At 42.9% G+C, this 25,468-nt stretch overlaps 2 protein-coding genes across 3 annotated transcripts in view; one reads left to right on the top strand and one right to left on the bottom strand.

Moving 5' to 3' along the window:
• Positions 1 to 3,834, bottom strand: part of NALCN (sodium leak channel, non-selective) — a 261,887-nt gene extending 258,053 nt beyond the window's left edge. Inside the window, exon 1 of the mRNA XM_082602462.1 lies at positions 3,348 to 3,834. The gene's annotated coding sequence lies outside the window, so the exon portion shown is untranslated. The remainder of the gene's footprint in view (positions 1 to 3,347) is intronic.
• Positions 3,835 to 17,138: 13,304 nt separating this feature from the next.
• Positions 17,139 to 25,468, top strand: part of ITGBL1 (integrin subunit beta like 1) — a 217,228-nt gene continuing 208,898 nt past the window's right edge. Inside the window, exons 1-2 of one of the 2 annotated variants that reach the window (XM_082602463.1) lie at positions 17,139 to 17,546; positions 18,467 to 18,684. In XM_082602463.1, the coding sequence (XP_082458589.1) occupies positions 17,449 to 17,546; positions 18,467 to 18,684 (316 nt within the window). In that variant the 5' untranslated portion in view covers positions 17,139 to 17,448. The remainder of the gene's footprint in view (positions 17,547 to 18,466; positions 18,685 to 25,468) is intronic. The other variant, XM_082602464.1, reaches the window with a different exon arrangement.

Here is a 25,468-nt window from a genome sequence, read left to right on the forward strand (position 1 = left end):
GATCTCTGCATAAATGATTCCCTTGGCTGCAGTGTTCTGACTTCTCATACTTCTAATTCTCCTGGACTCCCTCCCCGGAACCCCGTCTCCTGCCCCAACCTCTGGACTCACAGGGTCAGTCCCTGTCATCTGAGCACATTCTATTTGGTGTGGCTGCCCTTGCCCTGGGGTCTCATGGAGAAACTGCCTCAGAAGTCAATGAATTCCGTCTTACCAATAGAATGCTCCACCTTTAACCTTCACCCCTTCACATTAAGGGCTTCTGCAGAAGCTCTGTTACTTATTTTTTGTACAGATCTCTGAGAAAGGGAATTGTGACCTGAACCTTAGTTTTACCCATCAGTTTCATGAGCCCAGTTCCATCGGTACTGAATCTACAAGAAATGCCTTAGGGTTGACAGCCTAGGAACAAACGGTCTTCTTCTCTCTGTACCTTTAGGGCACAGATTTCTCATTATATAAATTCCTTTGATCATTTATTTGAAGTCTGAGTAGGAAAGCAAAAAGCAGAATTAGACACCTGAGCTCAAAAATCACTTTTTCCTAAAGGACCTCGCATTTACTTACTCTTTTTATTCAGCTTTACAACTTTTATAGCATTCCTACTTTGATTTTACTCTAAGAGGTATATTTTATCAGCTGGATTTCAGATGAATTTGTTAAAGGTCAAGTCTTTATATAGTGCAAAGGTCATAAATCCAAGATATTTTATCTTCTATTATTCCTGTAAAAGAGGGAAGATGATCCACAAATACTAAAAAGAAGGCAGATTTACCTCAGAAAGCATATAAATCATCTTATTGAGAATTATAACCTTTAGAAAGTCAACTTGGAGCTATGTACATATCCATAACCTATAATATGTATTTCCATAAATTTATATATAATATATATCTACTTAATTTAGATAATCCATTTTTTCCAGGAATATCACTGTTTGGAATTTATCATGAAAAATAATAACTTCCAATAGAAATAAATCCCTATACTCTAACTATCTATCAGGACATTATGATGATGAAAAGCTGGAAACAGCAAATATCCCATGATAGAGTTATAGCCATGTTAAGTGAGCCTATATTCATAGGGCATAGTCTTATATAGCCATTTATAATTTTTTAAGAAAGAAAATTGTATAGAAACATGAAAAATACTTATGACAAATAATAAATGGAAAAAACAGCATAAAAAATGTACAACACATGACCACAGCTACACAAACGTCATATAGTCTTTAAAATACACAGATAGTACAATCTTTTGTATTACGTTACTGGGACTATGGTTGTTTATTCTCTTTTCACAATCATTTCTGTCATTTCTTTCATATCTAATTATTTTTAAATTGAAAGGATTAATTTTAAAATGTTAAAAGTTTGCACACAACGAGTTTTGAAGGTGTAAAAACTTCTTGCACAAGTCCTTGAGACAGGTAAGAATCATATAACATGACAACCTCCAAAGTGTTGATACGGGGGGGGGGGCAATTTATAGTTTGTTTAGACTGAAGGTCATAGTTTCCAAATCAAAACTAGAAACTAGGCTATCTCGTTGTCTCTCCACTTGATTGCATATTTGTCTTTCCTGACAGATTCATAAGTCCTGGTCTATCTCTTTTCCTTATTGAAACTCCAGCTCCTAGCCCAGCGCCTGGTTTACATTGGGATACAATGTTATGGGGAGATGTTTTGTTTTTTTTTTCTTCACAAACTTGCGACTCTTCCCCTGGGATATATTCACATAGCCATGAAAATTCTAAAATTATCACAGCATCATTGATAAAGGATGAAACAAATATGTACATGCCTGCCCAAGTGTACACACACATATACACACTCACAATGGACGCAGGAAAGAGAAGAGAAGCAAATGGAACTCATTTCAAAGAAATGCCCTACCCAAAGAAGAAGAAAAAAATGGTACCCAAAACTCCAATTCTCTAAACCGCAAGCAAATGCTACGATTTCAAGTCGATATTTTTTCTTTTACAAGTGTAATATTTTTCCTCTTTGGACTATGTCATAGCTAAAGTTGACCACCATTTCACACGGCGTGTCTTCAACTTTTGCAGAGTTCCTACTACGGTTACCATCTACTCTGCCAAAATGTCACATCTTCTATGAACTCCAAGTGGGTCCAACCAGCCTGTTCACTTTTTCATTTTTCTCTCAAACGTGACTTTTCCTTCACTCTGGTTTTAGCAACAGCCAGATCAAATATACTAGAGATGAATGGAAAATCCAACATCAAAGGCCCACAGAACGAAAGCGCACCAATTAGGAAATACATTTTTGCTGTTTTTGTAGAGGATTGAGAAGCCATGATTTTTATTTAGAACTGTCGAAACTTAATCTTTGAATGTTAAAAAAAAAACACCATTCCTGCTCTATATCTGCCTTGCGGATAACTGCCATAGGCCAACCTCTCCTCTCCTATTTAATTACAAGTCACAGTTGTAGCTATGAAAATATGAATCATAATTTTTTTAAAAAATAGCCACCCGTTACTTCCTGATCCCTATTAAAGGTCTTCGCCAAACCGGACCTCCTCGTACACAAACTCTCACCGCCAGGGCAATCCAGGCCTAGCTGATGACTGTACAAACATGAGATTAAAAACACATCCTTCCGAGGCCTGAACCTGAGTGCGTCTGAACACGCATCCTTGATCGTATATTCCCTGAACAATTATGCCTAAAATTGAAAGATTTACCCTATGATATTTCAAGCATTTATCAGGACCTGCGTTTAGACTTATCACGCTACCCTGAAAGAGGAAAATCTGAGTCCGAGAGACACAGCCCTGCTCAGGGTTCTGGGCCCGCCTTGAGTTTCCAGCCAGGAGACCCACACCGGTCTCTTAAGGGCTCAATGACAAAACGGTGTGGCTCTGGCAGGACCCTGCTTTGCTCGCCGTGTGGCCACCCTAATGACAGCCACTCAAACAGGCCAATTCATAAAAGAAGGAATGTGAAGCGCAGAGCGACGCGCAGGAGCCTGGCGGCGGGGTGGGCAAGGCCGGCCCGGAAACCTGCCGAGGCAGGCGGCCCTCACACCTGCGCGATGGCCCCGGGGAGCGCTGCGCATCCGCCTCAAGCCCGGGCACCTGGGCCCCGGGTGCCGGCGGGGCAGGCCGAGGTCTGGCGGCCCGGGGCATGCAGCGCGCATCCGAGGCGGGGGCAGGGGAGCGCTTCGCGGCCGCCCGCGCCCATTCCCCGCGCAGCCCGGGGGGCGCTCGCTCCGCGCCCCGCTCCCGGCCCTCGCCCCCCGCCCCGGCCCGTCTGGGCCGCCCGGCCGGGACCAGAGCGACCGGCGCGCCCCCCCGGGCCTCCGGCGGCCGTGACTAACCTGTAACCCCGGCGCTCAGAGCGGTCATGGTGCCACGGCGGCGGCGGCGGCGGCGGCGGCGGCGGCGGGCGGGGCGCGCACCCACCGCGGGGACGCGGCCCCTCACCTCCGCGGCTCCGGCGGCGCGCTCCACCCGGGATGCTGGGCCTGCGAGGGCGAGGGCGGGGGCGGGGGCGAGGGCGGGGGCGGGGGGGAGGGGTTTTTTCTTTCTGCCTTTTTTTTTTTTTTAAATCAGAGTTGGCTTTGCCGCAGGGGTTGGGATGCTGGAGGCACCCCGGGCTGAAGGGAGGAGACGGCAGAGGGGAGCGGGAAGGTCGGTGCCATCAGGTTCCTTGTCTCCGGCCGCCGCCACCGGCCCAGCCTCCCAGCAGCAGCAGCTGGGCTCTCCCCTACCAGCTGCTCCTCCTGTGCTCCCTGGTGTGCTCACCGAGCGCTCGTCGCGCACTCGGGATGGGCACACGTAGGGCCACGGCGGACAGGCGAGCGGGGCCCGTGTACGTGGAGTCTTGTCTTACTGGACCCAGTATCTGAGGATGCGGACTAGTTTCACCTTTGTGTATGAAACTGCTAAATCATGAGGGCATCGGTGACGTTGATCTCTTTTAAGCATGTTTACATTTTCTCTTAACATTAAAATCTTTCGTTATGTGCATGAGGCTGGATGCCCATTCAAAAAGTGGTCACCTCCAGGCGCTGTAAGGATACCCGGACAGGAAGCTGCACCTGATGTTTCCTGGGGCTCCCAGCGGAGCAGGTTTGGGGAAATCTTGGAAATTTGAGCACCCTGCTCAGACCCAGGGGACATTATCCTCTCAGCTGCATTTGTTGAAAAGTTTACTCAGGCGCTGGCATCTTGCTTTGTAGTCAGATATTAAACCCACCAAGAATCCTTGACGGTGATTTAGTGCTTGTGTGTGGTCCTGTCTTCACAAGCATCATACACACACAGCACATAAATACAGGGAGAGAGAAAACTGAATGAAACTTCCTCTAGAAGAGAAATCAGAACCCCAAACCAAAGAACAATTCCCTATTACAAAATTATAGTCCAAGAGATGGGAGTAAAATCACATACACACATTTTTAAAATAAAATTTCTAGTTCTGCATATTTAATTAACTTATCATTCAAAAAAGAAAAAAAAAACCCTTGCACAATCTATTCACATTGGGCCAGTGTTAGCACTTTTTTATTATTTAGAGGAAATTTAAAAATAATTAGCATTTCATGAAATACAGAACCATGTGGAATATATTTTTCTGAAGATTTTAGAAAGACCAACTATATAAAAAGCTAAGTTTTAAACAAATGAAACCATATGGAAATATTCTTCACAACACAAAATGGACACACAATCCACACACAATCATTTCGAGGCCAGGGAGATGAGAATGCAGAAGTTATAGATAGACAATTCTTTCAAAGAGTTTTGCTGTAAACATTTGGAGAGAAATGGTGTGGGAGCTGAAAGAGGAAGTGGAGAAAAGACAATCATTATTCTTTTTAAGATGGGAGGCATAACAATACATTTTTTGCTAATGCAGTGGATGGGGAAAACTTGGTGATGCAAGAAGATGATGAGTAAATAAAGCATGTCCCTGAGTAGAAGAGAGGGTTGAGCCTCACTAGACAAAGGAGGGCTGGCCCGACAAAGAAGCACAGATGATTCATACATTCATTCATATTAACAGGAAAGAAGGTAGAGTGTCGGGTCCTAAATGCAGGGAGGTGGGGAATTGGATGGCATGAGCTTGTGGAAATTATCTTCTAATTGATTTTATTTTTTATTTCACTGAAAGAGGAAGAAACTCATCAAGTGAGGGTAAAGATTGAGGAAGGATGTGTTGGAGGTTTGAGGGAAAAATAAGTTGGGAAATTGTCAACTAGGACAGTGGGGGAGTGGCTGCACTAGGGAACATGATTACTGATAATCTTAAGGACCCACTTGAAATTATTGATTATGAATTTATTATAAGAAATGCATATTTTTTCCTAGTCTTGTTTAGTTGCATGAGTGAAGGTAACTCCTATGAAATCTGTTTTTCTCCGGATTGTAGTTTATCCTGGCAAATAATACAATATCTTCAAGCCCAATACCATAGTAGCAAGGCTTCTTGTGAAAGTTCATTGATTTCACATCACATTGTTCCTGCAGGTATTACAATATTGCACCTGTTTGGGCCCAAAATAAAAAAAAATAGAATTTAAGAAGATAAAGTCAGATTTAGGCTACTTTCTGAAGTCAATGAATCTTGCGCTAACACAGGTTTCTTTGAATTCAATAGCCCTTTTGCTCATGGCAGATATCTACAGAGAGAAAAAAGAAATGAGAAAATATATTATCAAGGGGAAAGAAAGATGAAGCCATTTGGACAATGTCAAGTAAATAAAAGGATTCTTTAAGAAATAGGCATTGTGGTTTCTCTCCAAAACTATTCAACCTCATTAATCTCAGTGGTAACCTGCAAAGTTGATTTTGAGAAATATATTCACCTGATGTATTATTCTACATTAATATTTTCCAGTGGATAAATTGGTCCTAGTCTTGTTTCCATACTGTCTTTTATGGTAATTAGTTATAAACACGTCTACTTATTTAGATTTAAAGGCCCTTAAACTTAACCTTATAAGCCTTTGCATCCCTATTTTGCTTTGTCTAAAACTTTTTTTACCCAGTAAGGTGCTCAATCAATATTTGTTTAACGAATTAACTAAATACCAATTAGTTCCCAAATTTAATTGTCCAAGATTAAACACTTTGTGTGAATAATTTTCCCTTTGATGCAAAAGGTAGTTCTAGTGAGGCTGTCAAATATTTTTATATTAGGAACAGAAAATTTTCCATTCCCTTACAAGAAAGCAATCTCAAAACACAGCTGTAATAATGTCTAATTACTAAACTGCCAGGGAACTGAAGCTTCCTACTTTAGTGTGAAAATAAAATAGAGGATGATGTTGAATAAGTATGTCCTCATTAATTTTTGAAACATCCTCACATTGTAAGACTGGAAAAAGCCTGCAGAGGCCATTAGATTCAGTATCTACATCTAGGCAGGATGATAACTCAATTATACAAACAATATTGTTGCCTCTCTTATATAAGAACCTTCAGTGAAAAAACTTATAAAATTGTTTTAGCTATAAATTTTCACAACATTATATAACAAAATAAAAAGTATAGATATGATCTGGCTGTTGTGTTTATGTAACATTAAGCCATTGATGTAATGGATCTTTTTAACTAAAATTGCAGACTCCAGCAACAATTTTCTTGTTATTAAAAGCCTTCCAGTGATCCAAGAGTATATTTGTTTTTCCAAAGAGTCACCAGAAATCTTCTTGATTTAAGCCTATTTCCTGCCTTTGTCACCTTATAAGTGGATATAAAATGGTTGCTTATCATGAATTTTATTTTGTATTTGTGTATATGCCTATATGCTATTATTATTATATGAATTTTTTACTTCACAAAGACAGTAGCTAAATCTAACCCAATCTTTTTCTCCAAGTTAAGTAATTAATTACCTCTTGATCAACCATTCTATATTGAGCAACAATTGTTAGATCACAACCATTAGATCACTACCATCTTCCCTGGTCATAAACAGTTGAATAGCAGCGATTGCTTGTGGTTTGAACTAAGATATCCCACATAACATTAGGTGCTACATGTCGTACACGGAAAATATACGATATGGTATCTTAGTTTGAATTTCCCAAAAGCAGACACTGGGATGAATATGTGTGTACAATTAATTTTAAAAGAAGTGCTCCCAGGGTAAATCAAAGTGGAAGCAGGAGAGAAAGAGGAAAAAGAAGCGATTTGAGACGTAAGATTCACAGAGAGTAGGCTTTAACATGATGATGTGAAGGAATGCTGAATTATAACTTACACCTCAGAGATGTCTAAACCTAGGAAATTTGCTGGGCTTTCACCCAACAGTCATTGGGTGACTAATGACTGTTAGTTAATGGCATCAGGAGGGTAAGTGGGGGAGGGAAGAGGAGAAGGTAAGGGAATAAAAATGAACATCCAGGGGCTTCCCTGGTGGCGCAGTGGTTGAGAGCCTGCCTGCCGATGCAGAGGACAAGGGTTTGCGCCCTGGTCCGGGAAAATCCCACGTGCCGCGGAGTGGCTGGGCCCGTGAGCCATGGCCGCTGAGCCTGCGTATCCGGAGCCTGTGCTCAGCAACGGGAGAGGCCACAACAGTGAGAGGCCCGCGTACCGCAAAAAAAAAAAAAAAAAAAAGAACATCCAGGCACTTCTGACTCTCTGCACTTATCGACAAAGTGGTCCCAACAGTCTGAGGGCAGTGCCCTGAAGATCTGTGGGTGCCGGTCTTTGAAAGTGTACCAAAGGGGCACCACTTATACCAACAGAATCTGAGAAACTGAGGGGAACTGGGCAGGGCACCAACATCTGCCACCTATGGTAGATACCTTCAAAGCGCTGAGAAACTACAACCAACATATATAAGGCAGTTACAGTACAATGCGAAAATTAGTTAAATAGCTGTCACTATAAGTCCAACGTTAGCTGAGACTGTCAAGTTTATCCACATGGGCTGGAGAAGACTGAATAGACTTGTGAAAGGCATTGAATTAAAGTTTGCCTTTAAAATGTGGAAGATTTAATTGCATGGAGGGAAAGAGAGGACATTTTAAGTGGATGAAAAAGCAAAATTTTGCAGATTGGGAAGCAAATGTTGAGAAGGAATTAGGAATACAGAAGATCTGGGGGGAGTAACACCTGGGGAAGGGAAATGGAGGAAGCAAGATTGGGGAGGGGGAGCCATCAGAATGCTATGCTGCCCTGGCATTGCCCCGTGCCAGCCCCATGGGCAGCTGTTGCACTGTGATTGTCCTGTAGTGACACTACATTGAGCGGAAATGGCTGGACTCTCACCCCACTGCCTTATCTAGCCAGTGATGGGTCATCGTGAGAAGGGTCATGACCTTGACTGGAAAGCTGATGTAGTCTCTAGAAGGACAATTTATTTCACTTGTGCTTTCTCTTTGATTTATAGAATAGAGAGATATGATAAAAAAATATATATATATATAAGTCTAAAAGATCTCTTTCAATCAGTATAAAATAAAACATCTAACTGATAAGAACACATCACAGTTTAGTTGGCCACATTTTCTCTTTCTCAGTGGTGCATAAAATAATAACAAATGTTATATTTGATGAAATATAGCATGGAAAATGGTTGACATATCATAGGTTCTCAATGAAAGTGAAGGGACTTGATGTTTCAGTCATTTGTAAAGTCACCAATCTTAAAGAACTTAGATATTTAAGGGACTTCCCTGGTGGTCCAGTGGCTAAGACTCCGCACTCCCAATGCACGGGGCGCAGGTTCAGTCCCTAGTCAGGGAACTAAGATCCTGCATGCTGCATGGTGGAGCCAAAAAAGAAAAAAAAAAAAAAAAAAAAAGAACTTCGGTATTTAAGTCATTGCAATAATGCTTTGGAAGAACGAACACAATAAGAAGTAAAAACTAATCATGTAATTAATATCTTTTAAATACATTTGTAGTTTTAGCATTAACTGAAAGACATAGATGCCATCTCTGTTTCTAAACATGCTTATATCCAATCAGTTGTAAATAGTCCTAGGAAGAGAGTTAATTTAAAATATGACAATTACAAAACAATGAACTCAATTTTCCCATTGCTTTAAATATCCTTTCAACACATCAGGACAATATTAAAGATATTTAGGTTTTCAAGAACTGTTAAAAGTGAAGATTCATTCTAATCTACAATGCCAAAGCCACTGATTTACGTGCAAAATTAACTAAAAGAATGAGTTGTTTGACCATTTCAACCAGAGCTTGAAAGGCAAGTAAAATTTATGGTGTTGCCGAGGTCAAGAGGAAAGCAGAAGGTGAAAGGAGAAGAAATCGAGTGAGTTACTCAAAGACAAGATAATGAGCTGCTTATCTCTTCCACAACTGGCTTTATCATCCCAGTTCTTACTCAGCTACTCAGTTATTCTTCTTTTCGGTTACTGACCTCATTTAATGCCTCTCTTTTTCCTAAAGCAATTTAATTCATATCCCATTTACAGTGATTTATCTAGATTGATTACCAGGCTTCTATCAAATAAAATTTCTGTAAAACTGAATTTCTTCATTGTTTATGAAAATAAAAAGGTTTGCTGACAATTTTCATCACAATAAGAAAATGTTTGCAAGCTGCCTAGTCAAACATAGTACATCAAAGTCCACATAATGTTTTTTATACCTATAATTTCAGTTTATAAGTTGCATATTATTGTGGGAAAATATTCATCTCTGATCTGAGCTTTTATACACTTATTATTATTATTATCAATGTCTCTCAGTTGTTATCAATTATTATTATGCTTATCAATGTCTCAGAAAACACACTCAGGGCCCCTGACTCGGGGGCTATCATGCAACCTGCCAAGCATCTCTCTTCACCTAGATAATGTGCCTTTAGTCTGCTTATTTTTTTCTGATTTATGTTGAATGGATCCTTCTCCTGTTGGAATAATATTGAAAATAATGGAAACAGTTATATAAATATAAGTTTTAAAACAGGGTAGTGTATGGTGTACACTGCACAAAAACCGTGAGTAGTTAGGATGAAGAGAAAGCTGAGGGGCTAAGTCACTGACCAGCCTGCATAGTGAGAAAGGCACCAACCAGCACAGAGTTCACATAAAAATACATATAAATGAAATATATTTTTAACTTCTTTTAACTACCTACATACACTAGCTCTATATAAATGTCCATTACCAGAAGACTAAATACAACTTTCTGTCATTTCCACCTCTAATAGATGTGCATATGTAAGTGAATATATATATTTGTTTACATTTGCTTGCATATATTTATATACATATATATATATATATATATATATATATATATCCTATACCCCCTTTATTATTGGAAGACTTTGGACAAATATACAAAGAAAATCTAATCACAGAAATTTAGAATTGGGGAAAACCAACGTTCCCTTCACCCACGCCATTTGGGAACCTGAAATTCAACAGGTTAAGGAACCCAGTCAAGATCAGGCAGCTAGTGGATGGCAGAGCCAGCCTCAGAAACCCTTCTCTGAACAAACAGTTCAGTGTTCTCTCCACTTGTGGGCTCCTGATTTTATCTTCCCGGTTGTTAGTTACTGGTTAACCGTTGAGCATGACTTTAAGAATTCAGAGTCTATTAGTCAGGGTCAAATAACATTGAAGTGATAAATCTTTTTCCCCTGAAGTCAGTGAAAACCACCTCTATATTTTTTTCCCCAAATTTCCCTTCCGCGTCAACCAGAACTGTAAAAATATTCAGAAGACTGAAAGATTATTTCTTATCCGAGAAGTGCCTAATATTTCCAGGTGTTTTTACTACGTGGGAGGAAAAAAAATGCTTCTGGTTCTGCACTAATGCCTGGAAAAGATATTAACTAGACACCTTTTTATTCCACAGCTCTGGCCCAGCTGAAAAGTTATTTTTGTTGGAAATTGAAACTTATTTTTATTGCTGCCCCAGAATATTTAGCCTTCCTGAGAGCTTTGATGTATCCTTTACTATTTGAAAACCTGGACACTTCTTTTTAGCTGCAAATATTATCCAAGTGAGTTTTGAGTGAAATTGTGATTTTTTTTACTTCAAACTTGACTCTAAGTGATTGAACAATTCGTGTGGCACATATATGGAGAGATCAGTAAGAGCTGTTGCTTACCTGACTCTAGATTAGTTTTCTTGATTTTTTCATGGCAAATATAATTTTCTTGATGATTTTTATATTTTAATTGCCTTCATTTATCTCATAACGGTGTGTTAATTCTTCCCTTCCATTAAACCTGAAAAACCATCCTTTAGGCCAAATTGTTGCATCTGATCAAGGTGTATCAAACTTTTAAAAGTCATTCATTCATTCATTCATTCATTCACTTAATCATTCTCTAGGCAAATATTTGTTGAGATGCTACTCTGTGCCAGGCACTGGAATGACAGCAAAGAACAAGGGAGCCGAAGTCCCTGCTTTCATGGAACTTGTATTTAATTGGGGAGAGGTAGATTATACACAGTAGGTGAACAAAGGAAAACCATAATGTTAGATCCTGGGAAGGGTTGCCGAAAAAATAAGACAGAATAAAGGGTGCTTGGTCTGGAGGGCAGCTTTAGACAGAGTGAGGAAGAAGGAAGAAAAGAAGGAAGGAAGCAAGGAAAGAGGGAAGGAAAGAAGGGGAAAGGAAGGGGAGAAAGAAGGAAGGACAGGAGGAAGGGAATAGTAAGTAGATAAATACATAGATACATAAATAAACAAATAAGTAAACCAATAAAGACTTCTGAAAAATCGTGCTCAGCCTCACGTCGCACACATCTTGCTGTCTTCAATTTTTGACACTTTTCCTGCCCTGTCGACATGAATCACAATGATGGAGCTGCCCAGCTCTACCATTTCCATAAGGGAGGTGTTGCAAGGGGGGATTAGGGTACCATCTTGGATCTGAGTGATCAGCCGCAGGGGAGGCTGTTCCTGAGGCTTAGGGCAATTTCCAGCAAGGGGTGCAGCTGTGAGCCATCAGCGGCTGACACTGCCATCAGCCGGGGGATGGGTGCATAAGCCCTGCGTTGGGGGGGATCTGGATGGAGCATGCACTATGGATACCAAACATAAAGTGTCTTCTATGAAGTGCTAGAGTATTTGAGCTTTCTACTATAAACAACGGGGAGCTGTTAACTATTTTTCAACAGGGAGTGAATGTGATGAAAACTGTATGTTAGAAAGACCTCCCAGGGCTTCCCTGGTGGCGCAGTGGTTGAGAGTCCGCCTGCCGATGCAGGGGACACGGGTTCGTGCCCCGGTCTGGGAAGATCCCACATGCCGCGGAGCGGCTGGGCCCGTGAGCCATGGCCGCTGAGCCTGCGCATACGGAGCCTGTGCTCTGCAACGGGAGGGGCCACAACAGTGAGAGGCCCGCGTATAGCAAAAAAAAAAAAAAAAAAAAAAAAAAAAAAGAAAGACCTCCTAGGGAGTGGGATAAGGAAAGACACAGAGCTCTGAGACTGGATGCAGTGAGGCCAGTTTGGAGGCTATGGCAATGGTGTGCAAAATAAAAGTCAAAATAAAGATGTTGAAGCAGGAGGAATCAACACGATTCAGTGATTTACTGGACAATCCAGGTAAATTGTAGAGAGGAACCAAAAATAATTCTCAGAATAAAGACTATAAGAATTCAGTAAAATGATATAATTAATAAAAATTGGGAATATAGGAAGAGGATCTGGTTTTATTTGGATTCATGCTGTATCTGCATGATGATAGGAAGGTACTAAAGTTTGCAAATGCCACCTGACAACTGATCCAGAATCTTCTACATCACCTGCATCCTTTGTTGACTCCTAGATCTATTATTCATATTGTGCATCATTTCCAATTAATTTATTCATGACAGAAATATAATATGTATGGAGTATACAATATGTATTGGGTACTGTTTTAGGCCCTGGCAAAAACATGTAAAAGCCCAAGTTTTACCTGGTAAACTAAGATTAATATGGCAACTGATGGGAACTTTCATAACATTCTTGTGAACAAAATGAAGACATGGGCTGATTCCATACAACTCAGGACACTGGTAAGTGGTTAGATTTCATATTCAAAATGTGCTGATAAAGGGATTCTTATTGTCTTGAAGAAAGGTCTCTCCTAAGCTTGGTGCTCAGCCTAATTTTTTTCAACTACCTCATCAGTTATTTGGAGAAAGATACAGAAAGCATGCTCATCATATTTACTTTGGAAAGGGTGAGAGAAATATGAAATCTGTATCCATAATGATTCTGACCGTCTGGATAAAAGAACTGAGCCTAAAAAAAATTTAACAAGTATAACTATCGTCTTCTATTTGGGGCACATACATTTGTAAAAGCACACAACTGGAGTAATGAGACAGTCAAAAAGCTAATGTGATCTTCAGTTTATTAGCAGAAATATAACATATGAAATAAGAATGGTGAAAGCACCCAGCTGTTTCTGGTTGGTAAAGGTCAAGGTGAGGACGTGACCACCAGTTGACCTGTGAGCCGGACCTCAGAAATCAGAGTCTCCTCCTCTCTTCCTCTGCCCTTGGAATGTACCTTCTGTCCTCTTTTCCACAGTGAGAGCCCTTTAGAAGGATGCAACCCTGAGAGAGCAACGTGTCGTCGAGATCATCTGGACCGTATATGCTCCGTTAAGGCCTCCGCATAAACTTTTAAGATACTGGTGTGTAGGTGAGGAGATCTACTCGTTCTGCATCATCCAAGACAAGCCTCATATATAAGTTCCCTTGTTTATGACACCTGCCCCTTACCCATCTGGAATGGTCTGCCTTTCTTCAGTCTTTCTCTGCCCTCATGTACAAGGCCCATTTTCCCAAACAGCAGTTCCCCGCACTTTCAACCACACCTACCTTATGGTCTCAGTGGTGCCTGCCACGCTTTACAGAAGCATCCACACCAGACAAAGCAAAAATGCTCAGGAAACCAGGCTATTGGAGCCTTGACAGTGTAATACACAAGGAAGAGGTGATGGAAATGATGATGTGTATCTTGAAAAGGGTAGAATTATTTGGGGAGTATGTGGACAGGTGGTGGGCCTGGGGAACACATATATTAGACATCTTAAAATATTTTAAGCAGCTCATGGCCAGGACATTATTTTAAAAGGCCTCTTAGAGCAGATCTGGAACCAAGGGGTAAAAACTTCAGAGCTGCTCCCAGGAAGGGTGTGTTTCCCTTAATTTTCATTCTTATCGAGTAGACTCAGTACCTAATCATTTGGCAGGGGTACTGTACATTGTCAATAAATTTAATTTTAGACTAGACGACCTTTAAAATATCTCTTGAACCCAAGATTCTATGAGCTTGTGACTTGATGACTCAGAACTATATTTAAGAACTAAGATGTTTTCAATCCCTTTGAGCTTGGTTTCAGATGCTAGGACACCCCCAGGCCTTTCCCCCAGAGCTGTCACAGGGTCTTTGGGGTCAGTGAGAAACCCAGGACCTTTCACACAGCAATTGGGTCCTTTCCACATTGGCCCTCAAGAGATGTGTGTCCTTCAGTTTTCTGCAAACTAGGAGAGGGAAGAAAGTAGGTCGTTCCAAGATATTTGGTACTTTGGCAGAAAAAAAATAAATGAAAGTTTGCTAAAAAGTGAAAATGTTAAGTTATTTTCTTTTATCTTGCCAGAGTTTGTGTGGATCCAAGACTTTCTACTGAGTTACCAACTCAGCTGCAATATAACTATTTCAACTTTCTGGGAATATTATTTCTGAGTTGCAGTGGTAATAATGATCTGAATATGTCAATGTTTCAGTCACCTAGAACATACTATCTTTGCTTCACAGCTGCACACTGCTCATGATATTCTTCATTGCACGGGACACTGTAGGAGATTAAAAGAAATGTTTTAATTCCTGAAAGAAATGTTCAAACACCAGTTCCCTATTCCACAGCGATTCTTTTTTTCCCCCTCAGAAAATATGCAAAAAGTAATACATGACTCATTTATTAAAAGTTCCATGTTTTCATTGCAAATTCCTAGTGAGGCTTTGGAATGGATGCTTCCCTTCTATGGTTCCCATATTCTCTGAGTCACCAAGAGTTTTAGATGTTGGCAGGAGGGCCTGTTCCTACGTCCTCATAGAGTTACAACGTGGCCAGGAAGGAACAGGATGCCAGGAGTTGAACCAGGAGTGAGGGTGGCTACCATCCTTAGATCCAGGCATCCGTGGCCCCAGCCCTGGGCCCCCGGGGCTTGCCAAGCTTCCCAAATATGATGTGCAAATAGTGTTCTCAGCTGTATTGTTAAAATGTAGCCGGTGATTCTGTAGGTCTGGGGGTGGGGCTGAGAACGTTCATTTGTAGCAAGTCCCCAGGTGCTGCTGCTGCAGCTCGTTCACGGGCAATCACACTTAGGAAATGATTGGTTTAGTGACTCCCTCTTCTCCAGACAAACCTCCTCCCCTACAGGATGAGTAGCTCACGTGATCCAGGGCATCTGCTAATGAGCGTTTGCGGCTCCTAAACCACGCTGTGGGTACCCAGGACTCCAGAATTCCCTTCCCCGACCACTCTCTGGCCTTTGCACATGTCTCCCCAGTCTGTCCTCCGGATGGCAGATCGCTCCACCAGCGTGTACATGCTTGGGCCTAAGGGTCAGCCTTTTTTTTTTTTTTGCGGTATGCGGGCCTCTCACTGTTGTGGCCTCTCCCGTTGCAGAGCACAGGCTCCGGACACGCAGGCTCAGCGGCCATGGCTCACGGGCCCAGCCGCTCCTCAGCATGTGGGATCCTCCCGGACCGGGGCACGAACCCGTGTCCCCTGCATCGGCAGGCGGACTGTCAACCACTGCGCCACCAGGGAAGCCCAGGGGTCAGACTTTGAAGGAGGCTTAGCTGCCTGGGCTAAGGATGTGCCCCAGGCAGAGCCTCTTCTGGTACAGACGGATTCTGGTGAAGCAGGAGAAAAAGTGTGGGCTCTGTTCAGGAGACCTCTTTTTGCCTTCTTGCCCCAGCAGGTAAATGTTGGGGGTGGTCTTATGTCTGTTCAGGTAGGTAAATGACAGGAGAGATCCCATCCTGTTATATGATCCTTGATTTTAAGACCAGGGCCACTGCTTGAATGGTTCTATTTCATGAGGATCCACTGCATCTAAAGGTCTTCTTAGGGCAAAGGGAGAATGTTTCTTCCCTTCCCTAGAACCTTCTGCAACACCTCTCCCAGATGACCGCACAATGGAGGGGACAGTGTGGGAGCTTTGAGGGCTCACAGCTTTCAGCTGAACCCCAACTTCCTGTATGAATTTGAGCAAATCAGTCACTTTGAGCAAGAGGTCATCTTTTGCCCTCAGTTTCTCGATCTTTATAATGGGAATAAGAATGCTACCCCACTCTCTGCCACCTCTTCCCCATTTCCACCCAACTTACTTCTACTCCTCCTGCAGCCTTCAGCTCAAATGCCATCTTGACTAGATCAGATGCCTGGAGCTAAGCTAGAAGGAACTTTCAACCTTCCTTCCTTTTATCTTTGTGATTTTGTTTTAGGTCTGCCAGCCCAGTGGATTCCGAGAGCAGGGATCCTGTCTCCTTAATTCCCTGCTGTGTCTTCTCTATCTGGCCCAGAGCCTGGTACCTAACAGACGCTAAACCTGTGTTTGCCTAATGAGTAAACAAATGTGTGGTTATTGTCACAATTGGAGATATATGAAGTGACTGGCACATCGTATGTGCTTCATAAATGACACTGATGATTTTTCAGTGCCATTGACACTAATCACACATTTTATTTTCTCATACTTCATCCGTGGCGGAGAACAGGGTGAACTTGGGACAACTACAGTTTGAACTGTCCAAGTTAAGAAAAAATATGGTGTGATAAACTACTGGCCCAAACAACTAGAAGCATGACACCCTCTTTAAAGGATTAAGAAACGAGAGACCCATAATTTAAAACAAAGGATCAAAAGTCCAAAAAAGTGCTATTTATCAATTTTGCTTCCCCCTCACAACTCATACCCCAAACAGTCAAACAGTTCATCTTTTTGAAAAGCATGTGGTGAAACTAATTCCCTACGCAAGTGTTCTTGCTGACATCACCAACCTCCCCCTTCCCCATCCCATCGCAGGGATTATTTTACCTGTCCCTTTAACATCAGCCAGCCCAAATATCCTCTTGTCAAATATTTCTGGGTCCTGCACTTGAAGAAAGAAACGATTTTCTCAAATCTGTGAACAGGACTTTTTTTTTCTTTTTTTTTAATGTCAAAATAAACCATCTGCTTGTACAACTGTTTCTAATTACTTCCCTGCCTAGACTCTCCACTTGAGGGGTTTCGTACCAGCACCCCGCCCAGAGCAGTGCTGCTGCCCAAATCCTAGCAGGCAGCTCATCCACACCCTTGCAGCTCCGGTGAGAGCCCCGGACCTGCACGCCTGGGTGTCTGTGGGTCCTTCTGCCCGGCCATCTGCTGGTGGCACCTCTCCCCACCGGAGCCTCCCCGACCCCCGGCCCCGTGTGCGCCACCTTGCAGCAGCTCTGCTGGCCTCCACAGCCGGGAAACTCAGCATGCGTCCCGCAGGCTTCAGGAACTTCTTGCTGCTGGCGTCCTCCCTTCTCTTCGCGGGGCTGTCAGCTGTTCCTCAAAGCTTCTCGCCATCTCTGAGGTAAGTCTGGTTTGTTTTCCTTTCAGACAGACCTGCCCTGCTTTGTGTGGCAGGACTCAAGCTTCAGGATGGCTGCCCTAAGCCAAGAGCAGTCAGGAAGTTGGACACGAGATAAACTGTTTTCAACCTGATCCTATTTCTTTCCTTACATCTACACTGTGTATTGCTTTACCCTTGTCCTTTTGCTTTTCCTTCGGAAAAATACAATCATTAAATGAATATATAGTTTCCTCCTATTCCAATACATATCAGGAGGATTATCTGCCATCCTATGTGTACCTGGGTGTTCTCACTGCCTATAGGGCAGAGTTATTCCATGGGGTCTGTATTACATTCTGCATTACATTTTAAGAGAGAATTTGGGGCACATCACAATAACCAAACTTTTACATTTTAAAAGTATAGTTCATAAGCATCGCTTATTGCAACTTGAAAATGCATTAGGCACTAAGCTATCATAACATGTAAAGCTCTTTCTATATATTCATCTCTTATTTTTCATAAAATAACTGCCCCTGGCCACCAGCTAGCAATGGGACTTTTTAAAGAGAACTGAAAAGTCAGCCAAGGGTCTTACTTTGGATTAATTTGTATTTAAATATGCATGTAAGATTCAGTGGCAAAACGCCAAGAAGCAGGGCCGGATCACCTAGTCCACCTGGAAGACGGTCCTGTTCTCAGGTGGGCAGGTCACCACTTGGACATTTTGGGTCGTGGTCATTTCTTAAGGGATGGCCCATGGGTGGTATCAGTTTGGTCCCCAGAGAAACGTGGGGTCCCAGGCTTCCTATCCATGGGGTTGCACGTCTCTGTTTGGGATCTGGGATCTGGGTGGACCCTGGGAGGCAAGGTGGACCCCGAGTAGAAGGGGCAGTGTCTGGGCTTGACCGTGGCCCCGCTGTGGTTTGTCGCCCCTGCAGAAGCGGCCCGGGCGCCGCGTGCCGGCTCTCCCGGGCCGAGTCGGAGCGCCGGTGCCGGGCGCCCGGACAGCCCCCAGGGGGCGCTCTGTGCCACGGCCGCGGCCGGTGCGACTGCGGGGTCTGCATCTGTCACGTGAGCGAGCCCGGCGTGTACTTCGGGCCCCTGTGCGAGTGCCATGAGTGGATGTGCGAGACCTACGACGGGAGCACCTGTGCAGGTAAGGGGGCGGCGCTGTCCCCTCCGCGTGGCCCGCCGCGCCCGCCGGGGCGGGGCGCACGCACTCCCGGGGCGAGAGGGGTGGGGACGGCCCCTCCTACAGCCCTGGAAGTTATCGCCGCCGGGGAGGCCCTCCTTTTGCTCCCCAATTCTGGAATCATGTCTCTTAACGCTTGCCTCCGCCCTGGGGTCCAAACTTCAGTGGAAATAATACGTGTAAGATTCATTCGCTTAATTATAAATCTCACTTAGCTTCTACTTCTAGTTCCGTATTACGGACCAAATCTCCCAACTGCCTCGTAAATGGAATGATTTCGCTGGGCTCTCCTACCCTAATCACGACTATTAATCATAATATACGCAGACTGTAAGCCTGTATTTATTTTATTTTACTTTAATTGAAGTATAGTTGATTTACAATCTTGTGTTAGTTTCTGGCCTGTATTTTATTTTTACCAAGGAAACACAGGGGGATATTATTTCCCTAAATTCCAGTGGAGCAGATTGTGTCTTTGAACGTGGACTTGCCCTCTCATACTTAGCATATAGTTCACAAAGAGATGCACATATCAGAAAACTGTATCCGAAAAACAAGCAGGGCCCTATTTTCTTGGAAGCGATGGCTTTTGTATTGTTTTAGCTGCTCCAAGTTTTCGGCTGTGGTGCAACTTGGTATTTTGTAAGGGCGGAGTGAAAATACCTTCATTTCCCTTGCACATTTTTAAGGAGTGATTTGGATTCTGATACTGGAAAGGGTCAAGCTATTTCTTCATAGAGAATACCCCTAACCTCTAACCAGTGTCACATAACCGAGCTCTTTACTTAGGGCCAAAGAACCTCAATCAGGTCATTGTGAATGATCCAGACACTCTGTCAGTAAAAGGACTACACAGTGCCTTCCCACCAGGGTTTGGCAAATACATAGGAAAAAAAAAATCTACTTATTTCACCCACAGTGTAGCTGAGAACGAGAGTCCAACACTAACAGAGAGATCACGCATCAGTTTATAGCAAAATGTTTTTTTTTCCCTTGGCATCTGGGCCCAGAAGTGCCGGGGGGATACTTAATATGCAGGCTGTTTGGCCATGAAAAAAATATAGTCGTATGAGTAACTTGGAGGGGCACAGGTGCTTCTGAGTGTTTGTTTAGCCTTGAAGGCTGCGGCTCAATCCTTCAAACATATTGAATGCCACAACTTATTTTAGCTTTGTCACTCCCACAAGCTGCAGTGTTATTAAGGGCAGCCCTTTGGAATGAAAGCTAAGTATTGTCTAATATTTCATTCCAAATTCAACTGCTACCTGGCTTCTCCGGCTTTGATTGCCTCTGGCAAGGCCTCTTCAATATCATGAGTCTGAACACATTTTTCGGGCCTTTTGTATCACCATTTCATTGGAAAAGTAAGAAACAAGATGCAGTTTTTCAGCCAGTGAGCTAGTTTTGGTTGCCAGATAAAACTCCCCTTTTGAGGAAGCTGATCGGTTCCCTTTCTGTGAAACTAATGCTATGGTATGTATACTTTTGTTTACCTCCCATGGGAAATGATTCATTGTTTCCTCCTACCATCTTTGTCACTACATTCCTTCCTCCTTGGTACAAAATGTGGCACTGAGTCATGCGTGGTTTTATTTGCTAGTGTGTGCATTCCTGTAGAAGGTGAAATGTGTCTATTTAAGGCTGAATGAAATAACTGTGTTCGTTTTCCGTACTCTTCTGACTGTTTCTCATTGACACCTACTCTCCAGGCCTGGTGCAGAATCTGCCTCTGCGGCTACATTTGCAAGGGAAGTGAGGACAGCCTTACACACAGCCTATCTGGCGGTCCTGCCAGCTTGCCTGCCTGTTCTGTGCTTCAAGTTTAGCTACTCAATTCCGTCTTCAAGAAATAATTCCTATATTATAGCCAGCAAGATAGAAATGTAGCAGGTTGTCTTTTATGTTTTTATGTGCACCTGGGCCTTTACCTCTATGATAAGCCCCTATAGGTGATTTCCAGAAATAGAGTAGCTTCCAGAGACTTCCCCCACCTCCATGAAGAGAATAAAATCAGGCTCTGGGAGTGTCTTGTAGAGTGGTTAAGACTATGGGCTCTGGGGGAGATTTTCCAGGATTCAAATCCCACACTTAACAGCTGTATGAACTTGGGCAGTTATATAAACTTCCTGAGCCTTGATTTCTTCATCTGTAAAATGGGAATAATAAAGTACCTACCTTATGGGATTGTTGTGAGGTTTAACATATGCAAAAGACTTAGAAAAGTGTGTTGCACGAAGTGCTCAATACATATTAATATGCTTATATATGTCTATATAACACATTATTTTGTGATGCACAAAAGGTGAGCTGGGATGGATAGATGGATGGATAGAAAGATAGAGAGATTGATAGATACATAACCTGGCTTTGTATTTGTTGGTCATTTGATGCAGTGAAAGCAATTTTGTTTTGTTAATGTAGTCTGTGCCTGTTATTGATCCAAAGCTCAAAAGGTCAAGCAAGGATAACTGTTTTGGCCCAGCCTCAGAGCAGCTGTAGGAGATGCACCATGCCCTTTTAAAGTTAAGTCCATTGGGATCCTTACACTGTGAATCATAAGAGACATACTTATTTTAGTTGCACTGGTTGAGCGTGATGACGTTTACACTATCACAAGTGGTCTGTTTCTCCGAGTCTCCACTGGCTCCTGGCACATGAATCTTCCTTGGACTTCTGTAGCATAAAGTTCTGGCCCAGCAATTATTCCTGTGGGTGTGATTATCTAATGAGGAGTACACTCATTTTGGTTCTCATTTCTTTGAGAATAGTCCAATGTTTGGTTGCATAAAAACAAACTTTCAGTTAGTACTTCAAGGCATCCTGGATAACCCTCTGAATACCTGTGATTACACTTAAATAAAATATAGGTTTCTTAAACATCTTTTTAAATCACTTTTGAAATATATCACTTAAGAGAGTTTCATGGGCTTCCCTGGTGGCGTAGTGGTTGAGAGTCCGCCTGGTGATGCAGGGCACACGGGTTCGTGCCCCGGTCCGGGAGGATCCCACACGCCGCGGAGCGGCTGGGCCCGTGAGCCATGGCCACTGAGCCTGCGCATCCGGAGCCTGTGCTCTGCAACGGGAGAGGCCACAACAGTGAGAGGCCCGCGTACCGCAAAAAAAAAAAAAAAAAAAAAAAAAGTTCAGTTTTAGGAACTTGGAAGAGCTAATTGAATCCAATTTAGCAAATACTATGAAGTGCTGTATGTTTGCTAGACTCTCTGTTTGCTGTTAAAGGTGCTATAAAAGATGAGAAATATATTACAGCTTCCCACTGAGTGGGAAGGTTCAGAGAAATACCAAATGCCTATAAAGCAATGCAGACTATGAGTTTCTACAAATTTCTATGAGGGTTCCATTAAGGTAGGGATTAAATATTGTGGTTAAAAGTTCTCTAGAAAAAGGTAGCATTGGACATAAATCTTTAGGTATAAGGAAGTTTTTTGTTTTTTTGTTTTTTTTTTGGTACATGGGCCTCTCACTGTTGTGGCCTCTCCTGTTGCGGAGCACAGGCTCCGGACGCGCAAGCTCAGCGGCCACGGCTCACGGGCCCAGCCACTCCGCGGCATGTGGGATCTTCCCGGACTGGGGCACGAACCCGTGTCCCCTGCATCGGCAGGCGGACTCTCAACCACTGCACCACCAGGGAAGCCCTATAAGGAGGTTTTTAATCCAAGAGGTAGACTTTTGGAATTCTGAGTGAAGAAAAATTCAAGGAATGGTTTAGAGGCAGAAATGCACATGGGTGTGTTTGGAGAAGAGTGAGGGGCTCTGGGTTTGGCTTCGCTGGATCTTAGGGCTGTGGGCAAAGTGATAGAAGATATATTGAGAGTTAGAGGTGGACATGTGGTAGAGAGCTTTGAACCTGAATGTGAAGCTTGTGCTCAGTTAAGTAGCGTATAGGAGCCGTGAAGCAGTTTGAACATGGGAGCGATAGATGATTAATGCTTTGATGCATGAAAAGTAATATGGTGTCTGGGGGCGTAGCAGGTTGGAGTAGACACTTGATGGGGAGGAACTCAGGTTGGATGCTATTTAACTTATAGTCCTGGGAGAGAGAATAAGAATAGAACTATGAGGCATTTTGAAGACTTTTGGAAGGTAGAATCAGCATGCTTTAGTACCCAAGGATGAGTAAGATGGTGCCAGTGAGCGGGCCTGTGGCAGAAGTGAGAAGAACCAGATAACTCCTAATCAATGGTGCAAAGTCCGTATTAAATTAAAAACACTTATTTTTATCTGGAATTGCTGTAAAATGAAGAATTATTCCTAGAAGAATGAGTCTGGACTTTATGGCCCTTCTGGGGTGGGATAGGAATCTTGTCGGAATTGTTAACTTGGGTTAACTTGTTTCTGTCAGTCACCCTGAGAGTCATTTGATTTTTCTGAAACTTCGTTTCTTTTTCTGGAACGTCTTTATAGAGGTAAAGAACTTTACCTTCTGCATGGTATTATTCAGAAGAATTTTTAATATTTATGTATAAATATATTTAATATAATTTATACATTTATTCAGATTATAAAGATCCTTGTAAGCATTGATTTATATATGTAAACACACATGGTATGAAAATAATTAAGATACATGGAAATGCACCTAATATGCAAATATCAGTAACTTTTTTCTTGCAGATATTTCTGAATTCTACACGGTTAAATAAATAGTATAAGAATTGTATATAATTACTCATGAGAACTGGAACTGGACCTGGCTCTTTATAGCCTTTCCTAGCAGTGTTTGACCTGCTTTTTCATCACAGTTGCATTTTTCTTAGATTGTTGAATAATTGTCTCCAAGACTATTTTGTGGAATCACCCTTTGGTTTTTCCTTTCTTTGTCAGCGTCCATTTTCCACCTTCTCTTCCTTCCTTCATACCTTGTCCTGTCCTACTTGCCCGTTCCTTTACCTCTGCCTGGGCCCCCTGGTATTTACCACCTTTTACTTCTTCTTTTTTTTTTTTTTTTGCGGTACGCGGGCCTCTCACTGTTGTGGCCTCTCCCATTGCCGAGCACAGGCTCCGGATGCGCAGGCTCAGTGGCCATGGCTCACGGGCCCAGCCGCTCCGCGGCATGTGAGATCTTCCCAGACCGGGGCACGAACCCGCGTTGCCTGCATCGGCAGGCGGACTCTCAACCACTGCGCCACCAGGGAAGCCCCCCTTTACTTCTTTTCAGTATCTTCTCTGCCCCTTCACTGAGCACCAAGCACCTAAGAGCATTCACTGCTCTTTAGCGCCCCCTCCAGTAAACGAGTGTGTTGAACAGACAGACTCCAGTTTCTTTGTTGCCTCTTTGCTTGTGTTTTCATCCTGGTCTTCACATGTCTTGAGGTTTTGGAGAACACATTCAAGGAGCCCGCACCACCAGCTTCCCCATGTCATCCAAACTTCTTTTCTGAGCTTTGGCCTCTTAGGTTCATCCATTTTGGATAAATGCATCTTGTCTTACCCCAAGGGACACATAAAAATTAAAGGTTTTCATTCTCAAAGAAAGTGCCAGACCTGCACATGACTTTCTCTCAACTGTCTGGCTTTATTTGGACCGCACCCTGAAGCTCTACTGTAGACACCGAAATACCTTGGCTTTGGACCAGATCATCTCCACACCTTGATAATCCAGAAGAGCGTATTTATCACATCATAGTGTTGAGATCAAATAGTGTCAATGTGACAAGTTCAGCAGTCATCTTTTAAGTAAAATTTCACCAGAAAGAGAAGGGAACATGGGAACAAATTTATTTGTGATACAGATTTTAAATTTGTAGAGCATAAACTGCCACAGTAGGGTTCTCACAGACGTTCAGCATCTTTTGAGACATGATGCTAAAGCTGCCATCCCATGCTTCTTGGGATCAGAACCGCGCCCCCCCCCCCCAACCCCGCCAAAAGCTGCCCAGCTCCCTGGGCCTCAGACACAGATTGTTAAGTCTGATCTGGTGCCTTGTGATGCTCACGGCCTGGAGGTGGAGGACCAGTGCCATAGGAGCAGAGATCCGTGATTTGGTCCTTGGACGAATTCCCTGTCTGAGGAGTTACAAAGTGAGACCAAACATTTTCCTAAGTTCCATATCCTGCCTGCCATTGTGTTAGTTTTCTGTCACTGCTATAACATTGCCACTCATCTTTTGACTTCAACAACACAAATGTATTTTCTTATACTTTTGTAGGTCAGTAGTCTGACGTGGGTCTCCCAGGGCTTAAGGTGTTGGCAAGCTCTATTCCTTTCTGGAGACTCTTGGAGAGAACACATTTCCTGGTCATTCGACATTGAGAGAATTTAGTTTCATGGGGTTGTAGGACCAAGGTCCCTGTTTCCTTGCTGGCTGTCAACTCAGAGTGTCCCTTATCTCCCAAAAGCCTCTCTTGGGGCCTTGCATACCCATCTGCATCTCAGAACGAACAGCAGGTGTCAGATCCTTCTCATGATGCCTCCCTCTAAGCGTCTTGCACTGGCACATACCTCTTTCACCATAGCCTAGAAAAGTGCTTCACTTTTTTTTTTTTAACATCTTTCTTGGAGTATAATTGCTTTACAATGGTATGTTAGTTTCAGCTGTATAACAAATGACTCAGCTATATGTATACATATATCCCCATATCCACTTCCTCCCTATCCCACCCCTCTAGGTGGTCACAAAGCACTGAGCTTGATCTCCCTGTGCTGTGTGGCTGCTTCCCACTAGCTATCTATTTTACACTTGGTAGTATATATAAGTCCATGCCACTATCTCACTTTGTCCCAGTTTAC

Source organism: Mesoplodon mirus, assembly GCF_964341445.2.
Source record: "Mesoplodon mirus genome assembly, chromosome: 17".
Classification (NCBI taxonomy): Eukaryota; Metazoa; Chordata; class Mammalia; order Artiodactyla; family Ziphiidae; genus Mesoplodon; species Mesoplodon mirus.